This window comes from Saimiri boliviensis, chromosome 7 (genome assembly GCF_048565385.1).
Source record: "Saimiri boliviensis isolate mSaiBol1 chromosome 7, mSaiBol1.pri, whole genome shotgun sequence".
Taxonomy (NCBI): domain Eukaryota; kingdom Metazoa; phylum Chordata; class Mammalia; order Primates; family Cebidae; genus Saimiri; species Saimiri boliviensis.
Genome location: NC_133455.1, coordinates 87,132,837 through 87,154,181, shown reverse-complemented (window position 1 = coordinate 87,154,181; position 21,345 = coordinate 87,132,837). Strand labels below are relative to the sequence as shown.

The window sequence follows — 21,345 nt, the reverse complement described above, 5'->3', positions numbered from 1 at the left end:
ACAGTTTGTCTTCTGTTTGTGATTTCGGGGGCAATGGGGATGTGCGAAGTCCCTGTTTAGAGACCTTGTGATGGCTTCAAAATATCAAGAAAGATAGCAAAATATCGTAGACCTCCTGCCCCGAGATTATTAGCGTTGAAACGGTCGGTCGCGTTTGTTTGGGCCTGGGGCTAAATTCCCAGCCGGAGTGCAGAGGCTGACAATAATCGGGGCGGCCATCAGAAAGCCCCGGGTGGGAAGTTGCCCGCCGGGTCTCCCTGAGTCCCCGAAGTCGCCTCCCACTTTCGGTGACTGCCTGTTTATTTACGTGCAGTCAACGAGAGTACACGGATGCGCGCCAGCACAGGCCGACCCCGAGGGCGGCGCGGCGCTCTTCGCAGCTTCTCCGTGCAGACCGCTGGGCGCGGCGGCGGGGCCGCTCGCGGCGTCTCCCTGGTGGCGTCCGCTCCGCTCGCGCGGTCGGGTCCCACTCCGGGTCACAATCCGCGGCGGCTGGGACGGCCTTGCGGCGAGGCGGGGGGCGGGCCACCGCGTGGGTCCGGCGGGCCCTCCTCCCGCCGAGGCGCCGCCCAGACTCGCTCTCCAGCCCGCCCAGCTCCACCCTCGACCGCCCCAGCACCCCTTCCTCCGCCGCCCCGGCCCCCGCTCCTCCCACGCCGGCCGGCCCGGCCCCCTCCTCCTCCCCGCCGGCGCTCGCGGCCGCCTTCTCTTCCCGCTTCCCACACCGCCCTCGGCCGCTCCCTCTCACACTCCAGTCTGAAGAGGAATCGAGCGCGGAACGCATCGATAGCTCTGCCCTCTGCGGCCGCCCGGCCCCGAACTCATCGGTGTGCTCGGAGCTCGATTTTCCTAGGCGGCGGCCGCGGCGGCGGAGGCAGCAGCAGCGGCGGCGGCGGTGGCGGCGGCGGCGGTGGCGGCGGCTCGGCCAGTACTCTCGGCCCCCGCCATTTCGGACTGGGAACGAGCGCGGCGCAGGCACTGAAGGCGGCGGCGCGGCGAGGCTCGGCGGCTCCCAGGTGCGGGAGAGAGGTACGGAGCGGACCACCCCTCCTGGGCCCCTGCCTGGGTTCTGACCCTCTTTGCCGGCGCCGGGCGGGGCCGGCGGCGAGTGAATGAATTAGGGGTCCCGGGAGGGGCGGGCGGGGGGCGCGGGCGCGGGGCCCGGGCGGGCGGGGTGAGGGGGGTCTGCAAGGGGAGGCGCGCGGACGCGGCAGCGCGGGGAGTGAGGAATGGGCGGTGCGGGGCTGAGGAGGGTGAGGCTGGAGGCGGTCGCCGCTTGTGCTGCTTCCTGGACGGGGAACCCCTTCCTTCCTCCTCCCCGAGAGCCGCGGCTGGAGGCTGCTGGGGAGAAACTCGCGCCGGGCCAGCTGCCCCTCGGGGCGGTGGGGTGCGGTGGAGGTTCGTCCCGCTGCGCCCCGGCCTCCCTTCCCCCTCTCCGCGCTCCTGCACCTCTTGCCTGCCTTCCCAGCACTCGGCTGCCTCGGTCCAGCCTTCCCTGCTGCATTTGGCATCTCTAGGACGACGGTCTAAACTTCTCCCTCGAGCGCAGGCTGGACGGATAGTGGTCCTTTTCTGTGTGTAGGGGATGTGTGAGTAAGGGGAGGTCCCCGTTTGGAAGAGCATAGGAAAGTGCTTGGAGACCACTGTTTGAGGTTATTGTGTTTGGAAAAAAATGCATCTGCCTCCGAGTTCCAGACTGCTCCCCTCCCCCATGTATGGGCTGTGACATTGCTGTGGCCACAAAGGAGGAGGTGGAGGTAGAGATGGTGGAAGAACAGGTGGCCAACACCCTACACGTAGAGCCTGTGACCTACAGTGAAAAGGAAAAAGTTAATCCCAGAAGGTCTGTTTTGCTTGGTCAAATTAAACACGAAGAAAACCCGCAGAGCAGAAGCGAGGCTTTTTCTTTGCTAGTTGAGTGTAGACAGCAGTAACAAAAATAGTACTTCAAGTTTAATTTACCTGTTCGTGTCCTTTCCCCTATTTCTTCTGTATTACCTTCATCCCTCTTCTATACTACCCTCATTTTGCAGATGTTTTCTTCATCCCAAGAGGTATTACAGTATTCCAAAACAGCACTTAAACATGATTTTTTAAACTTACAGAGGAATTGTAGCAGTCCACTAGCTAAACCTAAAATGGGCATGTGCATCTTTTTTTTTTTTTTTTTTGAGATGGAGTCTCGCTCTGTTGCTCAGGCTGGAGTGTAGTGGCATGGTCCGAGCTTACTGCAACCTCTACTTCCCGGGTTCAGGCGATTCTTCTGCCTCAGCCTCCCCTACCGAGTAGCTGGGATTACAGGCGCCTGCCACTATGCGCGGCTAATTTTTTGTATTTTTTGTAGCGACGGGGTTTCACCATGTTGGCCAGCCTGGTCTCGAACTCCTGACCTTGTTATTCGCCCGCCTTGGCCACCCAGAGTGGCATGTGCATCTTACAGCTGAAGTCCTAAGTTAGCCTTCTTAAATCTTGATACCTGTCAAAACAGAAAGGTTTTCTAATTGTTGTACAACATATATGTTATGTTTATAATAAATCATTTAAAGAGTAAGTTATAAAGGGGAAAGGTCTGTTTGTAATTATCAGCTCAGAAATAACCATGTAACTGGTGGCACTCTGAAGTGACTGAGGTCCAAAATGCTGATTCTTAGATGTGATAAACTACAGATATCAAATATGGTTGCTAACAGTAGTTTATTTTGAGACTGTAGCCATCCACAGTATACCTGCTTTTAAGAGATGTTAGATGGTAATGCAGTTTTATGACAAATAAAAATGTATTTTTTTCCATAACAAAATTGTTGGATTCAAGACCTTGCTACCTTTTCTAACTCTGGGTGAGGGAGCTCCTCCCTCCCATGATCTTCATTTGATAAGACTCCTTTGGAACCAGATCTTTCTAGTGGATTTAAATGTGACTTGGTTTCAAAAATCTAATTCAAGGGTTTTTTTTTTTTTTTTTTTTTTCTGGAAACAACCATTGCATAAATAAGTAGATTGGAAGGTATATGTGGCTCTGAATTCGTACATATACACAAACTCTAAACCAGTGTCTGTCCACAGTATTTCCTAGGCTAGTAGACTTTTTGGTCTTAACGACCCCTCTACACTGTTTTTGTTTTGTTTTGTTTTTGAGTCTCACTCTGTCACCCAGGCTGGAGCGCAGTGATGCGATCTTGGCTCACTGCAACCTCCACCTCCTGGGTTTAAGCAATTCTCCTGCCTCAGCTTCAGAAGTAGCTGGGATTATAGGCGCCCACCCCCATGCCAGGCTAATTTTTGTATTTTTAGATCCGGGGTTGCATCATTTTGGCCACGCTGGTCTCGACCTACTGACCTCAGGTGATCCACTGGCCTGGGCCTCCCAAAGTACTAGGATTACAGGCGTGAGGCACCATGCGTAGCCTGCCCTCTTAAAAGTTACAGAAGGGGCCGGGCAAGTTGGGTCTTGCCTGTAATCTCAGCACTTTGGGAGGCTGAGGCAGGAGCGTTGCTTGAGGCCAGGAGTTCGAGACAGCATGCTCAATCTAGTGAGACTTTGTTATAAAGAAAAAAAATATTGAGGATTAAAAAGGTACCTGATTTGTGTGAGATTTATTGATATTTACCATATTAGAAATTAAAACAAGTTTTTAAAACAAATTTTAAAAGTGTATTAATTCATTTAAAATGGCAATAATAAGCCCATTACTTGGTAATATGAATATTTTATGAAAAATTAACTATTTTCCAAAACAAAACCAAATATTAGAAGGATTGTTTCACATTTTAGTAAATCTCTTTAATGATGTGGCTTAATAGAAGACATGGATTCTCACTGGGCTCAGTGGCTCGTGCCTGTAATCCCAGCACTTTGGAAGGCTGAGGTGGGCAGATCACCTGAGGTCAGGAGTTTGAGACCAGCCTGGTCAACATGGAGAAACCCCGTCTCTATTAAAAATACAAAATTAGTCGGGTGTAGTGGCACATGCCTGGAATCCCAGCTACCTGGGAGGCTGAGGCAGGAGAATCGCTTTAACCCCGGAGGTGGAGGTTGAGGAGAACAGAGACGGCACCATTGCAGTTTAGCCTGGGCAACAAGTGAAACTTCGTCTCAAAAAAAGAAAAGAAAAGAAAATAATAGGACTGTTAATCCACTTTAAGTCAGGTCTCTGCAAGTCAATGTAGATCTCTTGATTTTGCTTCTGTCTACATAATAAATATAAATAAATAAAGACGTGGATTTTCACATCTGCATCTGCATTCAATCTATTGTGATCACACATATGGAAAACTTGTGAAAGGATGGGAATGAAAAAAGGGTAAAAGATACCTTAGTGTTATTGAAAACAGTTTTGACTTGCACACCAGAAAAGTCTTAGTAACCTGAGGGGTTCCTGGACCACATTTTGAGATCGGTTTTAGGCTATCCAAACTGGTTGGGGGGAGGTTGGGGTAAGCAGGGAGCTAGAGGTTACATGTTAGTGTGATTCTCCTCATCTCTTCCTAACTGCTTTGGCCTACATTTGAAATAAAGAGTGGAGTCAAATGGGTAAGATACGTGTTTGTAGTGGTTGTTAACTTCGCCCTACACAAGCAGCCAGTAAGTCTAGGTAGAGCAGAGTGACTGTGTGTGATACAAGTTTTCTAGCGTGTGGTGCTCTTTGAGGCAGGGCTTAGGAGTAAGGTTAGCAGGTTATCATTTGGAAAAGCAAATTATTATTTTTGATCTTCAGTAAATAGGATGCTGTGTGTATTTAGTGTTTATCTACAATATATGCACATTCATTAATCTGGAACTATTCGTCCTATAATACAGGATTATGTATTGTGATTGATGCATTCACTGCCCTTTTTTTCTGCATTTCTCTTTATTTGCAATAATGTGTTACATGAGGGAAAGGAGATGAAATTAAACATTCATATTATTTTTAAAAATTTGGAACAACTGACTAAAAAATAGCGTGTTTTATTTTCTGTGTGGTGTTTGTTAAACAAGTTGTCAGTGTTCATACACCTGTTGGGAGACATTGTACAAAAATCAAAGACTAATAGTTACATGGATTACTGAGATATATTCACTTAAATCTTTTAACAACTGTTTTCTTAATAAAAACAATGTTTATCTCTAATCTTTTTTGTTTGTTTTGAGATGGAGTCTCACTGTGTTGCCCAAGCTGGAGTGCAGTGGCGCGATCTTGGCTCACTGCAACTGCAACCTCTGCCTCCCGGGTTCAAGCAATTCTCCTTCCTCAGCCTCCTGAGTAGTTGGGACTACAGGCGGGCACCACCACGTCTGGTTAATTTTTGTATTTTTAGTAGAGATGGGATTTCACCATACTGGCCAGACTGTTGAGCTCCTGACCTCTGGTCATCCACCCGTCTCAGTCTCTCAAAGTGCAGGGATTACAAGTGTGAGCCACTGTGCCCGGCTTTCTAATCTTTATTTAATTATCTTTTTTGTGCAGCAGTGATACAGGATTATGTATTGTGATTGATGATCACATCACCTGTACTGAATAGTTAATTCAGAGTTCTGTTAGTTTTTACCTTTATTTTTTCAGAGATTTTTTTTTTTTTTAAAGGCAGTCTTGCTCTGTCACCAGGCTGGAGTACAGTGGGGCGATCTCGGCTCACTGCAACCTCCTGCTCCTTTTTCTCCAGAGATATTTTACAAATTAAGATGTCATCAAATATTGTTCCTCTCTGCCTCCGTGTTTAAATTTTTATTTCCCTGTGACACAATCCAGCTTTGTTTGACATTCTCCCAACCCTCATCTGATTTTTTACTGTTAATATTTATCCAGGAGAACTACTGACCTGATGCTTTAAAAGTTTTTCTGAAGCTGTTGCACATTGACTTCTAACTCTTAGAGGTGAGGGTCAACTAGGAAAACTGTAACAATAGGAGTGGAGATAGCTGTCAACAACTTTTTTGGAGGGTGTGTCTATAGGGTGTAGAGCACTGTGCTAGACACTTGCATGAGTGAAGTAATGATCTTCTGAGAGCCTTTAGCTGCTACAGAACAGCAGTCTGGCTGTTTAGATAGAGCAATTTGAATTTTAGATAAAAGAACTATCTATGTAGTATTTGTGTGTATTTCTTAAACGTTGATGGAGGAGTTTGTAAATGAAGTATAGTTCATGATGATGTACATCTGTATTCAACTGGAGTTTTCATCATTGAATTTTGTAAGGTATTTTGAAATAACTTTTTATATAAAGGTGAGTTTGTGTTAAAAGGTACTGATAGAGTGTTTGATAGTGTGTGTTAACCTCATGTGTGACGTGTTCTAATTTAGTCACATTTTCATTATTTTTATTATAAGGCCTGCTGAAAATGACTGAATATAAGCTTGTGGTAGTTGGAGCTGGTGGCGTAGGCAAGAGTGCCTTGACGATACAGCTAATTCAGAATCATTTTGTGGACGAATATGATCCAACAATAGAGGTAAATCTTGTTTTAATATTATGCATATTACTGGTACAGGACCATTCTTTGGTACAAATAAAGATTTCTCTGACCATTTTTGTGAGTACTTATTATAAGATAATTATACTGAAAGTTATTTTAAATTATCTGAAATGTACCTTGGGTTTCAAGGCTTTAACTCAAGTTGCATGTAACCATCAGTATGGGAGCTTTACTTCCCTTGGGGGTATGTCAAGGTCCATGATGTTCACTCTCCGTGCATTTTGATTGGAAGTGTATTTCAGAGTTTGCGAGAGGCTAAAAATGTGAATTTGTATCTTATCTGTACCTAAAAGACATGCTTTTTAATCTGCCTTTTATTTTTGTGGATTTCTTGGTATCGTGACATCATATGTAAAGGTTAGATTTAATTGTACTAGTGAAATGTAATTGTTTGATGGTTGGTTTTTTTAAAACTTCATTAGCAGTATTTTCCTATCTTCTCAACATTAAAGTAGTGGAGAACCTACAACTACCTGAGAAATTTTAAAAAATGAATTCTTTGCCTGAGGTATGATTTATGTAGAAGTACCATTACCAACTTTACCTTTGCTTTGTTGTCATTTTTAAATTTACTCAAGGAAATATTAGGATGTTTACAATATTTCCTTGAATAAACATACATTTTTATTATGTCTTTAAGGATTATTTTCAGATTTTTTTAGTTTAATGAAAATTTACCAAAGTACAGGTCAGCAGTAGAATGATAAATAAAGGCCTGGAAGAGACCTTGAGAGGTCAGGTAGTAGTATTTCTTTCTGCCTCCTGGCAGCATTAGACTCAGATCATCTCAGGCAGATGAGGATTTATTTGATCTCAAAGACCTGCAGGAGGGGACATTCCCCACCTGTCCTTGTTAAACCATTTTCAGAACATACTTATTAGCATATTTTACACATAATTTGAATCTTGATATTTAACATCAGTGGAGATGGAAAATAAGCATATTCCCTTGTCTTTGAAATAGCCCTTATTGTTAGATTATTTCGTAGACTTCTTTACCCCAGGTTAAGCAGTCCTAATCCTTTAGCATTTATTCTACATCTAATGAGCTAATTTTAAAAATTCAGTTCTGAAAAATTTCTAAGAACTCTTTTCAAGCCCCAAGCTGTGAAATCTAGAACAGGTCAAAGTGCCCTATTAAGGTACTGTACTGTGTAATGTCTTAAAGAACACTTTGCACTGAGGTGAGTTCTGAGGGCATTGATGGCCTTGGGAAGGTGTTTATGCAGTTTAGAACTTGGAGGTTTGATTAGATAACTGAATTCATAAGGAAATGTCATGTATTTTTTGTACTGTAAAAAAGTGGATAAGTAATGCTTATTTGCAGAGATTTGAGTTAAACTAAGAAGCAACTTTATTTGGCTTCCAATATTAAGAATTTACAATAGTAGAGGGAAACAGACTAATTGAAGTGGACGGCCTGTGTGATAGTCTCTGTGTATTTACTTTTGACAAGTTAATTCAATGTGTACTATAGTTTTGTTTGTTCCTTCAAGGAGGTTTGAATAGTGCACGCATTTCAATCTATATTGCAAATCCAGGGTTACTTGGCAGACTACTGTTTAAATCAGATGTAAAAGGAAGTTTTAACAGAATTCACTTTATGCATGAACATTTTCCTGGGATTTTGAAAGGTAGTTTTCCTGGAAATGTAGTCCATCTTTCCTGAAGATCTGAGAAATTCCATTACACTCTGTTTCCAATCAGAGGCCATGAATACTATATGAGTACATAAAGCATGATGTCATGAATGATAAAGTAGGTTAGGAAACCTTTTGCTCATAATTGTTAAAATGCAGTATAAATCTTGAAGAAATAAAGCTAACAATTAAGCCTTTATTTGCGGGGGAAGGTTAAAAAAGTTTGTAAAAAGTTTGTAAACTTAAACCCATAACTCTGATCATGATTTCTGCGAAACCGGAAAACTTGACTCTGGGAAGCATTGATTACCTGTGAACTTTGAAACTGATGGTCCCTGACGTAGTTTAGCCGTTTGGAAAAAGGTATCTGAGATTATCTCTTATCTCCCAAGTTAAAATGAGTCTCTAAGGGAACTGACAAGTTACATTAAGTTCTTGGTGTAAACTGTGAGAAAGGCAAGAGAATTTAGCAGTTTAACTTAATAAATAGTTGGTTAAACAGAAATGCTGACTCCATGTTATTGTAAGAAGTTAAAAATTTAGGAGGGTATGGGGATTTCACTGCTGTTAGGTTTTGATTGGTGAATAGTATGGGTCAGAGAAGATTAGAAAGGCTATGACTGCACATTTTGGAATTAATAGCAGTTTTTCTACATTTAAAATGGAATGAAATTTTTAAAAAATTTAACGTATTTTTTTGATGATTTAAATTTTGTAAAATTTACACTAAGAGGTAAATAAGGAGGGCAGCCATTGTTTCTTTCATTTTATAGATGACTCTGAGAGGTTCTAACTCATCTAAGGATACATAGCTAATAAGTGGTGGGATTTGAATTTAAATTTTCTGAGACCAAGTTAAGTAGAATTTCCACTGTACTCTTGTATAGCTTTTTATTTATTTTTTATTTTATTTATTTTTGAGATGGAGTCTTGCTCTGTTGCCAGGCTGGAGTGTCGTGGCACTATCTCAACTTACTGCAGCCTCTGCCTCCCGTGTTCAAGTGATTCTCCTGCCTCAGATTCCTGAGTAGCTGAGACTACAGGCATGTGCCACCACGTCCAGCTAATTTTTCTATTTTTTTAGAAGACACAGGGTTTCATCATGTTGGCCACGATGGTCTCAATCTCTTGACCTTGTGATCTGCCCGCCTCCCAGAGTGCTGGTATTACAGGTGTGAGCCACTGCACCTGGCCTTGTATAGCTTTTTAAAACTGAAAATTAGCTGTCTTTCAAGTTAAGAAAATACTTATTAATGGAAATTAAGTCAGATTTGTCAATAAATCAAAATTTGAAATTAGCCTACTATTTAATGGCAACTTAGTGGCAGAGATATGATGTAAAATCATTCAGGCATGACACATGGAGCATGTTTATATTTGAGGCTGTGCATATAATCACCTTTACTTGCATTGTGAAGGATATATCATTATCTTTTGTGAAGTCCACCAGGCCTGGCAAGGTGGTTCACGCTTGTAATCCCAGCACTGTGGGAGGCTGAGGTGGGCAGATCATGAGATCAGGAGTTCGAGACCAGCCTGGCCAACACAGTGAAACCCTGTCTATACTAAAGATACAGAAATTATCTGGGTGTGGCAGGCGCCTGTGGTCCCAGCTGCTTGGGAGGCTGAACTGGGAGAACTACTTGAACCTGGGAGGCAGAGGTTACAGTGAGCCAAGATTGCGTCACTGCGTTCTAGCCTGGGCAACAGAGCTAGACTCCGTCTCAAAAAAAAAAAAAAAAAAAGTCCACTAAAGAGTCCCACTACCTTGTTAGTAGGGCAAGATTATTAAAAACTCAAAATAGGCCCTAAAAACAATACTCGGCTAGAAATACCTGCTTTTATAACTCAGAGATCACTTGTTATCAAAACCTCGAAATTTTTTTTAAGGTAAAATGTGGTGGAAATGTAAGTTTTGTTTTTAAAAAAAATACAGGTAGTTACAGAAATCAGAGTGATCAGTTGATCACTTACCAAATATATATTAAGTATCTTCTGTATATAATATGCTAGTAAGAATAAATATAGCAAAAAGTATTTTTTCCTTGACTCTAATTGTTTAACAAATGCATGTTTTTATTGTGGCACCTATAATTCATTTCAAGTATTATGCCCTTCTTTGATGGAACGGTTTCCTCTTCAGTAAAGAAGACCATATTAATAATTGAATTGGTTTGTTTCATCTTTAGTGTTCTGGGCTGTGGAGTATTTATTTACCAGGGTTTATCAGTTTTCAGTTTTTTTTATTTTTCCATGTTCATTATAGAATTCATTTTACCTACGAATAAAGTATGTAGATTATAGAGAGAAAATTTGTAAAATAAAACTGATAAGAGTGGTATAAGAAAAGCCTTATGTAATTTGTATGCTGTTATTCTTCTGAGTTTGTACACATATATTTGTGGTAATCAATGAGGGATGGTTGGGTAACTGCCCTCCAGGGGATGTTTGGCAACATCTGGAGACATTTTTGGTTGCTACAACTTGGGGAGAGAGGACTGCTACTGGCATCTATTCAGTAGATGCTATTACTTTTAATGGCAAAACTGCAAATATTTTACACCAACCTAATATTAAACTTCCTGCAGTGCACAGGCAAGCCCCCATAACAGAGTTATCTGGCCCCAGACTTCAATAGTGCTAAGGTCCAAACCCTGCCTGGTATGTTACCTGTAGCTTTAAACATCCTTTAAATTGTCAAATTCATGTCGCTGACATTAGGTTTATGTTATATTTTCAACCATAACATAGATTTAAACTTTACCTTTTGTAAATTAATAATATGTTAGCTTACTCCAGTGTTCTATTAAAACGTTCTGTTTAAAATCAGAGACACACAGCAATTTTATAAATGCCTTTCTCTTCAGGGCTGTGAAGCTCTCCCCACTTTTGTGAGTGCCCTCTACTGGCCAAATTATTTGCTTTTGTAACAGATAACAAATCCTGTTTGTATAGTTTCCCTGTTTAAACTGTGGGTATCATCAATTTATAAATGTATCCATTTTATTTAAAAGTTTTATTTTACATGATTGATTTAAAAAACTTAAAGTATCAGTTTTACTCTTTGCTAATATTAATATAAAGATTGCTGTGTGGATTAGTTAGGCCTAACTAAATAAGTAGGTGAGTATACTGAACTAAGGAAAGAAACTAGGCGATGTATGAGAAAATTGGGTGTTTTCTGTTGTTAACACTCACTGAGCTTATTTTGTTGAAGGGACTAAAAAGCAGCAGTGTGGCTCTCTGAGTCAAAGCTTGGTGTTAACGTTGCAGGGGGTGTTATGAGGGTCCTATTCAGAAGTGGCAAATTGTGAAAGTTTACATTTTGTAGATTTTTATAGAACTGTAGAATAGTTGTGGAGCACCTGATTTGTAGAATAAGTGAACATAAAACTCAGGCACTGTATTTAGGTCAAATTAAGAATAAGGATTTATAAAATAAGTATTTACTTAGACATGACTGTTAAACTTTACTGGTCATGTCTTTTTCTACCTTGGGTTTTTATAAATATAAAGCTTTAAAAATATACAAATGGAAGTTGGTAGTGGAAATAAGCAAAAGGAAAAAAATGATTTTTGGTTTGGAATCTTCGAAGATTCTGGTTTTAGCAATACAACTAATTTCTTAATCCCAGAAATGATCTTCACTGCCCACTTTGTACTGTGCAGGCTTCCTATGGGCTGGAGATAGACACTAGGGAACAAAACAGACTAGATTCCTGCCTTCATGGAGCTTATTAGTTTTAGGTGTACACTTATCCCTTAGTATCCACTGGGGATTGGTTCCAGCACCTCCTGCAGGTACCAAAAGTAGTCGGGCGAGGTGGTGCATTCCTGTAATCCCAGCCACTTGGGAGGCTGAGGCAGGAGAATGGCTGGAACCCAGGAGGCACAAATGGTAGTGAACCGAGGTCACGCCAGTGCACTCCAGCCTGGTTGACAGAGCAAGACTCTGTCTCAAAAACAACAACCACAACAAAAACTTAGTAGAAATAGTGAAAATAAAATATTTGAAAGGATAAAAGAGACACAGTAACTACCTTAGATACTTTTTTCAATGTTTTATTTTTAAAAAATTACAGGCGCAGTGGCTCAGGCCTGTAATCCTAGCACTCTGGGAGGCCGAGGTGGGTGGATCACCTGAGGTCAAGAGTTCAAGACCAGTCTGGCCATCATGGTGAAACCCCATATTGAAAAATAAATAAATAAAAATAAAAAATAAATATGTAAATAAATAAATTCAAACCTATAGAAAAGTATTAAAAAATAGTACAATGAGTAGCTGTTACTCTTAAACTAGATTCACTAATTAACGTTTTGCCATAGTTGCTTTCTCTAGATCTGTTCATCTGTGTATAGAGGTATACACTTAGGTGAATGTATATTCTTTAATAGCTGAACTAAACTTTGAGATTAAGTTGCACCTGTTATGACCCTTCACCTCTAAACTTGGTATAACTTTTAAGACGGGTCTGCAAACTATGGGCTGCTTTCTGGCCAAATCCTAGCCACTATCTTTCTAAATACAGTTTTATTGGAGCACAACCATACTTGTGTGTTTACATACTGTGTGTGGATGATTTCACTGATTTCACACTGCAGTGGCACAGCTGAGTAGTTGCAACCAAAATGACTAAAAGCCTAAAATATTTACTATCTTTAGATCTTTATAGACTTTTTACCTTCATAGAAAAAGTTTCTGACTTTGTTCTAACAATGGAATATTTCCTCGTATAACTACAATATTTCCTTATATATCTACAACATAATGATGAAATTTAGGAAATTCAGCATTGATGTAATCCTTTGTCTCATATGTAGTCCATATTCTAATTTTGTGAGTTGATCTAAGAATGACCTTTTAGCAATTTTTTTTTCTGATTCAGGATCAAAAATTAGTTGTCCTGTCTCAGTCTGTTTAATCTAAGACTGTTTCTTTGCTTTGGTCTTTTATGACAATGACACTTTACAAAGAACTCAGGACAATTGTTTTGTAGTATGTCCTCTAGTTTGGGTTTGTCTTATTGTTTCCTCATGATCAGATTTAGGTTAAACAGTTTGGGCAGGAATGCTACATAAGTGATGTTGTGTCCTTCACCTTGGATCACAACAGGAAGCACATGATGCTGGTATGTCCCATTATTGATAACATTGATTTTTTTGGTTAAGATGATATCTATCAGATTTCTCTCTGCAAAGTTGTCTTTAATGATTTTAATAAGTATTCTGCGGGGAGATACTTGGAGACTAAAAATGCCCTGTGCGCCAATATATTTGCATCCAGTAGGATTTAGCATCCATTCATAATTCTTGCTTAAATAAGTTACTACCATAATGGTTGCAAAGTGATAATCTTCTAACTCTGTCATCATTTCTAGATTAATTAATTGGCATCTGCCATTAAAACAGGCTCTCTTTTTTCTTCCCTCATTTATTTGTTTGGTTTATTTTATTTGTATCAGTATGAACTCATGAATTCTTTTTAATTTAATGTGTTGAAGTCTTTTACAGTGATTATTGATTTCAGTGCTCAAATTTGTTTTCATAAGGCCGATGGAATCCCTTTTAAGCTGGCTTCTGTATCCTTTTAATATGTCTCCTTCAGTTTTTGAGTTCTTCCTTCCTTTCTGGCACTACGTATTCCAGGTTCACCTTGTTCTTTTCCTGTACCCAGCCTGGATTCAGCCATTTGTCTAAGGAGCTCTAGTTCCTTTTAGTGGGGAATGGTGTTCAGACACTAATATCTGGGTCTTAGGTGTGTTTATATAGTGACGATGGGGAGTCACTGCTTTTAGACCCTTTTCAAGGCGCAGAGCTCAGAAATGCATGTTATTAATAATCAACAGTTAACTAATCTTCACCTTCTTTCATCCAGAGTGAGAACCCTGGTTCTACCCTGTTTCTCCTTGTGTAGATTTATATGCTAAACTGTACACTTGTGAAATGAAAATGATAATGTCAATTCTTAAATTATGGATCTTACAGTATTATCTAAGTAACATAGATCGAATGATGTAACTTTAGGTTAGTTTCCTTATTTGTGGAATTTGGATTAAATATTTGTCTCCCTTGACAAAAATGAGAATGCTTTCTTATTATCAGAGTATCCTTAAACCATTAAGGAAAACATTTGGGAAAAAAAAAAATGAGCTATTTGGCTGCATAAAAATTAAGCCGTCTTTAACAAAGATACAAGACAAAACCTAGAAAAACCATTTGGTTCATGTAACAGGAAGCTATCTTATATGTAAATTAGAAAAAAGCAAACACAAATAGAAAAAAAGGGATGGGGGGTGCTAAAGATATAAATAGGCAGCTTGTCTACCAAAAAAAAAAAAAAAATGAGTAACATAAACATATAAAAAGATGCTTACTTCATGAGTATAATGCAAGTTCAAACAATAATAACATTTTTGTAGTTTCATATTGGCTAAGGTTAAAATAACTGCTAGGAAGGATATGGAGAAATGTGTGCTTTGTATTGTACTGTAGTGGGAGTACATACCCTCAGACTTTGTGGAAGTCAGTCTGGAAATAGTTTCAAAATGTAAACTACATGTCCTTTGACCAGGTAATTCAACTTCTTGTAATTTATGCAAGGACTTAATTGGATAAATGTTTAAGATGTTTATACAAGGTTTATTGCATCTTTCATGATTTTTTAAAAATGGAAATAATCTTCATGTCTCCAATAGAGAATGGCTGAATAAGTTATGGTATATCCATACATACCAATTACATAGTTGTTGGAAAGATTAGTAGATTTAGATATACTGACATTGAAAAGTGTCCATTATGTAAGTGAAGCTGGGTCACAGCACCTTGTGTTGAGTATTCCATTTATCTAAAAACAAACTTAATTACTCCCTCATTTTTTGTGGTGTTTTAGTTTTTAAAAATAAGCTTATGCCATTGGGGCTGGGGGAAAAGTATTCATTTTGGAGCGAGAAAAGGGCACTAAAATATCAGATAGCATTAGATTATTTCATGCATCTTTTTAAAGCCTCAATAAATTGGGTAATTCAGATGTAGTCTTGGATTAAGGAAATTGCTATTAAGGCTAAATAAAGAATAACTGAGAGGTATATAATATAAAATATCAACATTATATTGGCAGCTATAATGATTAAGATTGGATCCAAGGTCATTCCAGCCTCTCATTCTTACGTAGACTTCTAGTGATTACTTGTAGATGAATGCCGCATGACTTCAACAGGTTATGGTCATTACATCCTTATTTTCAAAATTTGTCATATAAATTGTCCTTGAGTTGGGCGCAGTGGCTCACGCCTGTAATCCTAGCACTTTGGGAGGCTGAGGTGGGTGCATCTCCTGAGGTCAGGAGTTAAAGACCAGCCTGGCCATCATGGTGAAACCCCATCTTAAAAAAAAAAAAAAAAGTAAAAGTTGTCCTTGAGTTTATTCGATTTTTGAACTAGTTTTTTCTCTTGTAATTAGTACGTATTTAATTCTCTCTAGTATGAAGCTAATGTTCACCATTCTTTTAATTTGAAGTATCCAGCATTTGGTAAAGAAGTCTTTGTTTTCTTTATCCTTACTTTTAGTGAATATCTTAGTTTTTAATTGAAAATTCTGACATGAAAACAAGCTTTTTAACATCCTCACTCCCTAATCAAAACAGAAATCCTTTGTAACCTTCAGTTTTAGCTCTCCTTCCCTGTGATTTGCCCAGCTCCATTATATTTATTTTGAAATACAGTGACCAGTTTTGCAAAATTATTTCAACTATGGATGCCCAATGATTTTATAAGGACAAGATACCCTTTCTGAACAGTTCCTAGTAGCCAGTAGCCTGCCCCTACTTTTTGGCCTACGTGTAGTATATTACATAATGCAGTTAATTTTTTATAGCACTTTTCATTTTATAAAGAGATTTTCATGGTCTTTAATACTAATCTATGTATAAAATCCTGTATGCAATTATTTACCTACTTTTACAGCTGAAGGAACAATAGCTTAGAGAACATGCGAGATTAAGGAGTTTGCCTAAGCCCATAGCACAAATAAGTGAAGTTCTTTGGCTGTCTATGGATTGAAGACTCCCAAGTCTATCTCCAGCCTGGGCTTCTGTCCTCAGCACCGGACATATGGTTCAAGCTGCCTGGAGGTCATACCCACCAGGACAACCCATGAGCATAGGGAATTCAACATGCTCAGTATCAGTCATCTTTTCCTTCACTCTTCCCCTTTGTATATAAGCTCTGTTATTTAAAAAAATTGAAATGTATTCACATAGTATACAATGTTCTCTTTTCAATTGTACAGTTGTTTTTAGTACATTCACAACGGTTATGCAGCCATTACTAATTCCAGAATGTTATTATCACCTCAAAAAGAAGTCCACATCCATTAGCAATCACTCTCTAATCCCTTCTCCCACCAGCCCCTAAAAACCACTGATCTGTCTCTGTGGAATTGCCTACTCTGATTATTTCATATAAATAGAATCATACAGTGGGTTGCTCAGATTACGGCAATGGAAATCAACAAGTTGGACGTCCACTCAGAAACCTAATTAGAAAGTTGGTAATTATAAGGACCACAGATGGATAAATCTATAATGAAGGGAAGAAACCAGCCTAAAAAGGCTGAGAATACCCAAAATCAGAATGCCTCTCCCTCTACAGGGGATCACAGGTTCCTCATCAGCAATGGAACAAGGCCCGATGGAGAACGAGTTTGTTCCATTAACAGAAGTAGGCTTCAAAAGGTGATTGAAAAGAAACTTCTGAGTTAAAAGAACTTGTTCTAACCCAATGCAAAGAAACTAAGAACTTTGAAAAAAGGTTTAACGAAATGCTAACGAGAATAGACAATTTAGAGAAGAATATAAGTGAATTAATGGAGCTGAAAAATACAACACGAGAACTTCGTGAAGTATGCACAAGTTTTAACAGCTGAATTCATCAAGCAGAAGAAAGGATATCAGAAGGCGAAGACCAACTTAATGAAATAAAACGAGAAGACAAGATTAGAGAAGGATAAAAAGGAATGAGCAAAGTCTCCAAGAAATATGGGACTGTGTGAAAAGACCTAATCTATGTTTGATAGGTGTACCTGAATGTGACGAAGAGAATGAATCCAAGCTGGAAAATATTCTTCAGGATATTATTCAGGAAAACTTCCCCAACCTAGCAAGGCAGGACAATATTCAACTTCAGGTAATACAGAGAACACCACAAAGACATTCCTCAAGAAGATCAACCCCAAGGCACATAATTGTCAGATTCACCACGGTTGAAATGAAGTAAAAAATACTAAGGGCAGCCAGAGAGAAAGGTCAGGTTACCTGCAAAGGGAAGGCTATCAGACTCACAGCAGATCTCTCAGCAGAAACCCTACAAGCCAGAAGAGAGTGGGGGCCAATATTCAACATCCTTAAAGAAAAGAATTTTCAACCAAGAATTTCCTGTCCAGCCAAACTAAGCTTCACAAGTGAAGGAAAAATACAGTCTTTTGTGAACAAGCAAGTACTTAGAGATTTCATCACCACCAGGCCTGCTTTACAAGAGCTTCTGAAAGAAGCACTACACATAGAAAGGAACAACCAGTATCAGCTTTTCCAAAAATATACCAAAAAGTAAAGATCATCAACATAATGAAGAATTTACATCAATTAATGGGCAAAACAGCCAGCTAATATCAAATGGCACTATTAAACTCACATTTATTATTATTCCTAAATTTAAATCGATTAAATCCCCCAATCAAAAGACACAGCCAAGATCCATCAGTATGTTGCATCCAGACTCATCTCAAATGCAAGGATGCACAAAGACTCAAAACAAAGGGATGGAGAAGGATTTACCAACCAAATGGAGAACAAAAATAAATAAATAAATAAATAAAAAGCAGCAGTTGCAATTCTTGCCTCCGGTGAAATGGACTTTAAAGCAACAAAGATCAAGAGAGGCAAAGAAGGACATTACACAATAATAAAAGGATCAATGCAACAAGAAGAGCTAACAATCCTAAATATATACGCACCCAATAAAGGAACACCCAGATACATAAGACTTATAAAGAGACTTAGACTCCCACACAATAATAGTGGGAGACTTCAACATCAATATCAGACAGATCAACGAGACAGAAAATTAACAAGGATATCCAGGACTTGAACTCAGATCTGAAACAAGTAAACTAAATAAACATTGATACAACTCTCCACTTTAAATACACAAAATATACATTCTTATCAGCACCACATCACACCTACTCATAGGTTTAATTGAAATATTGGTTGGCTGCTTGTTTGTTATTTTCTTCCCTCATTTTTTTCACCCAGTCTCCATTATTAAGTACAGTTATTGACATAAAAGAGGTTTTCAATAACCATTTTTAGACTGCATTCTATCCTGGGCAGTAAAACAACACTCCCTTTCTCTCTCCCTCTTCCTCTTTCTTCCTCTTCTTCATTCTTTTTTTTTCTCTCTCTCTTTTTCTTTTTTTCCTTTAAAAAAGTTCTTAAAAAAAAAAAAAAAGAATAATACAGTACATGGCCTTTTGTGTCTGGCTTCTTCCACATAGGATTATGTTTTCAGAGTTCATCTGTGTTTCTGCTTTGTGGATCAGTCCTTCATTCCTTTTTATGGTTGAGTAATACTTACATAGATATACCTTATTTTGTTTATCTGTTCAGTTGATGGGCATTTGAGTGATTTTTGTCTTACTGGTTATTTTGAATAATGCCACTATAAACATTTTATGTATACATTTTTGTTTGACCATATATTTTCAGTTCTCTTGGGTATATATCTAAGGCGGAATTGCTGGGTTATATGGTAGCTCTGTCTTTGACTTTTTGAGGAACTGCCAAGTACCAACTAGTTTACATAAGTATTTCTCAAATTTATTTAATTTCCTTGATCCATACTGTTGTTGCTGCCTTCGTTCAAGTTTTGTCATTTCTTTTTTTTTTTTTTAATTGAGACAGAGTCCCTGGGCTGGGGTGCAGTGGTATGATCTCAGCTTACTGCAGCCTTTGCCTCCCGGGTTCAAGTGATTCTTCTGCCTCAGCCTCCCGAGTAGCAGGGATTACAGGCATCCACCACCATGCCCAGCTAATTTTCTGTATTTTTAGTAGCAACGGGGTTTCACCATGTTGGCCAGGCTGGTCTCAAACCCCTGACCTCATGATTTGCCTCCCCAAGTGCTGGGATTACAGGCGTGAGCCACTGCACCTGGCCAGTTTTGTCATTTCTTGTAATAATTCCTAGCTCATCTCCCATTCTTTGCTCCTCTCCCTCTCTCCCTCTCTCCCTTCTCTCGCTCTCATTTCCACCCATTTTTAACATTTGTAGAATTGAGAAGTCTAGTCCAGAAAGCAGAGCCACACTAGATATTTTAGCATGGAAAAGTAACTAGGTGTTAGGAGACTGAAAGGCAAAAAAACACTAAAGTAACACAGTAACATCAAGAATGGCCACTACTTCTGAGATTCAGGGAATGCTGGGAAGATTTGGGGGTTGTTAGAACTGGAAGCTCAGAGAAGGGGCCCCTTGTCTCTGAGGCTTTATTCCTGCAGAGGTGGTGCTGTTGGCTGCTACTGGTACATCAGAGTGGATATGATGAGGCAGTGTCTGGAATGGCCCCAAAATTTTGTCCCTTTCTATAATTTGTCATAATAATGCTAATAGTGAATCTGATCCTCTCTATTTTAAAAACCTTTTAGTGATTTTGTATAGGATGAAGTTTAAAACTCCTTAAATATGATACACATGACCCTCCATAAGCTGGCCTCTGCTTGATTGTCCAGTTTCACTTCTTGCTGCTTATTTCTAAGGCCTCTAAGTCAGGGTTCCCCAAACCGTGGGCTGCGGACTGGTACCCCCCTGTGGCCTGTGAGGAATTGGGCTGTACAGCCAGGAGGTGAGCATTACTTGTCTGAGCTCCTGTCAGATCAGTGGCGGCATTAGATTCTCACAGGAGCGTGAACCCTGTTGTGAACTGCGTGTGCAAGGATCTAGGTTGCATGCTCGATATGAGTATCTAATGCCTCATGGTCTGAGGTGAAATAGTTTAATCTTGAAAATATCCCCAAACTCTGTCCATGGAAAAATCGTCTTCCACGAAACCAGTCCCTGGTGCCAGAAAAGTTGGGGACCGCTGTTCTAAGCTAAAGTTATATTATATATATATATATAAAGTTACATATCCTTGGTTCTGTGTACTCAATATGCTGTTCCATGTTTTTTGTATTCTCTTTGCTCCTTTCTGCCTGGAATGCGCCCCCTGCCCCTGGTCTGTCTTAATTCATACAAAGTTGATCTCTCCTGTGTGCCACCATTGTACTTTGTCTTGCATATGGTGTTACATTAATTTTATTTTAATTATTTATTTACATTCATGTCTCTTCCATTCATTCTGGTTGCTTGAGGTCTAAAACTAATGTGTGACACAGAATGTGACACCTAGATTTTCAATAAGTGTTCCTGTGATACAGGGGAGACCAATGTGGGTAGATGGGAATGAACTCATCAACCTCTGTTTACATACCTTAAATTCCCTGTTTCTTCTCTGTTATAATTCTCACAGTCTACAACAGTCTTTGATGGCTTATAAACTAATAGCGTGGAACACATCGTTTTGTGATGGATGTAAATAATCTTTCGGAATAATAACAAAGTACTTGAGCATTAGTTGAGTAAAAGTTTCTCATTTTTTCCTACACATGTTATTAAACACTATTTAAAAAGTCCTTACAATACTTAATACGTTAAGAAAACTTACAGTTTCAAAAGGAAATCCCCAGGTAATACATTTTGACATTTTCAGCAGTTTTATTCATATTGAGAAGAGTATCTCATGGAATTGGCAGCATGAAGGTGGAGATTAAATGGGATGATGTTTTAATATACTTATAACAGTATCTGACATATAAATAAGGGCTCAGAAAATGTTGACTGCTGAAATTACTATTAATACTAATATGGTTACCTTTAGTAAAAGTTATTAGTTAACTATACTACAATAAAATATGTACTCGGAATATATATATTATTTTGTTTTGATACATGGAATATGTCTTTCTGTGTCAGGGTCACTGCCTGTGTTGGAAAACTAAGTTGAGTATGTTAAAAGGTGAACACACTGAATAATTTAGTTATTAATTATAATGGAAAACTGACAGACTGATGTTCTGGTTAATGAGGTTATTCTACCTTGAATGAGTTAGCTTTTAAATTTCTCTAAATAGGTCTACAGAGAAGTTTCTGTATATCAAAATAA

General features: G+C 39.3%; 1 protein-coding gene across 5 annotated transcripts in view; it reads left to right on the top strand.

Annotated features, from left to right (window-relative positions):
- The first annotated feature begins 657 nt into the window (after window positions 1–657).
- The window catches only part of KRAS (KRAS proto-oncogene, GTPase), a 47,813-nt gene continuing 27,125 nt past the window's right edge, over window positions 658–21,345 (top strand). The window contains exons 1-2 of one of the 5 annotated variants that reach the window (XM_039471909.2): window positions 658–1,029; window positions 6,309–6,430. In XM_039471909.2, coding sequence (XP_039327843.1) covers window positions 6,320–6,430 — 111 coding nt within the window. In that variant the 5' untranslated portion in view covers window positions 658–1,029; window positions 6,309–6,319. The other 4 variants (XM_039471907.2, XM_039471908.2, XM_074402931.1 and 1 more) reach the window with 4 other exon arrangements.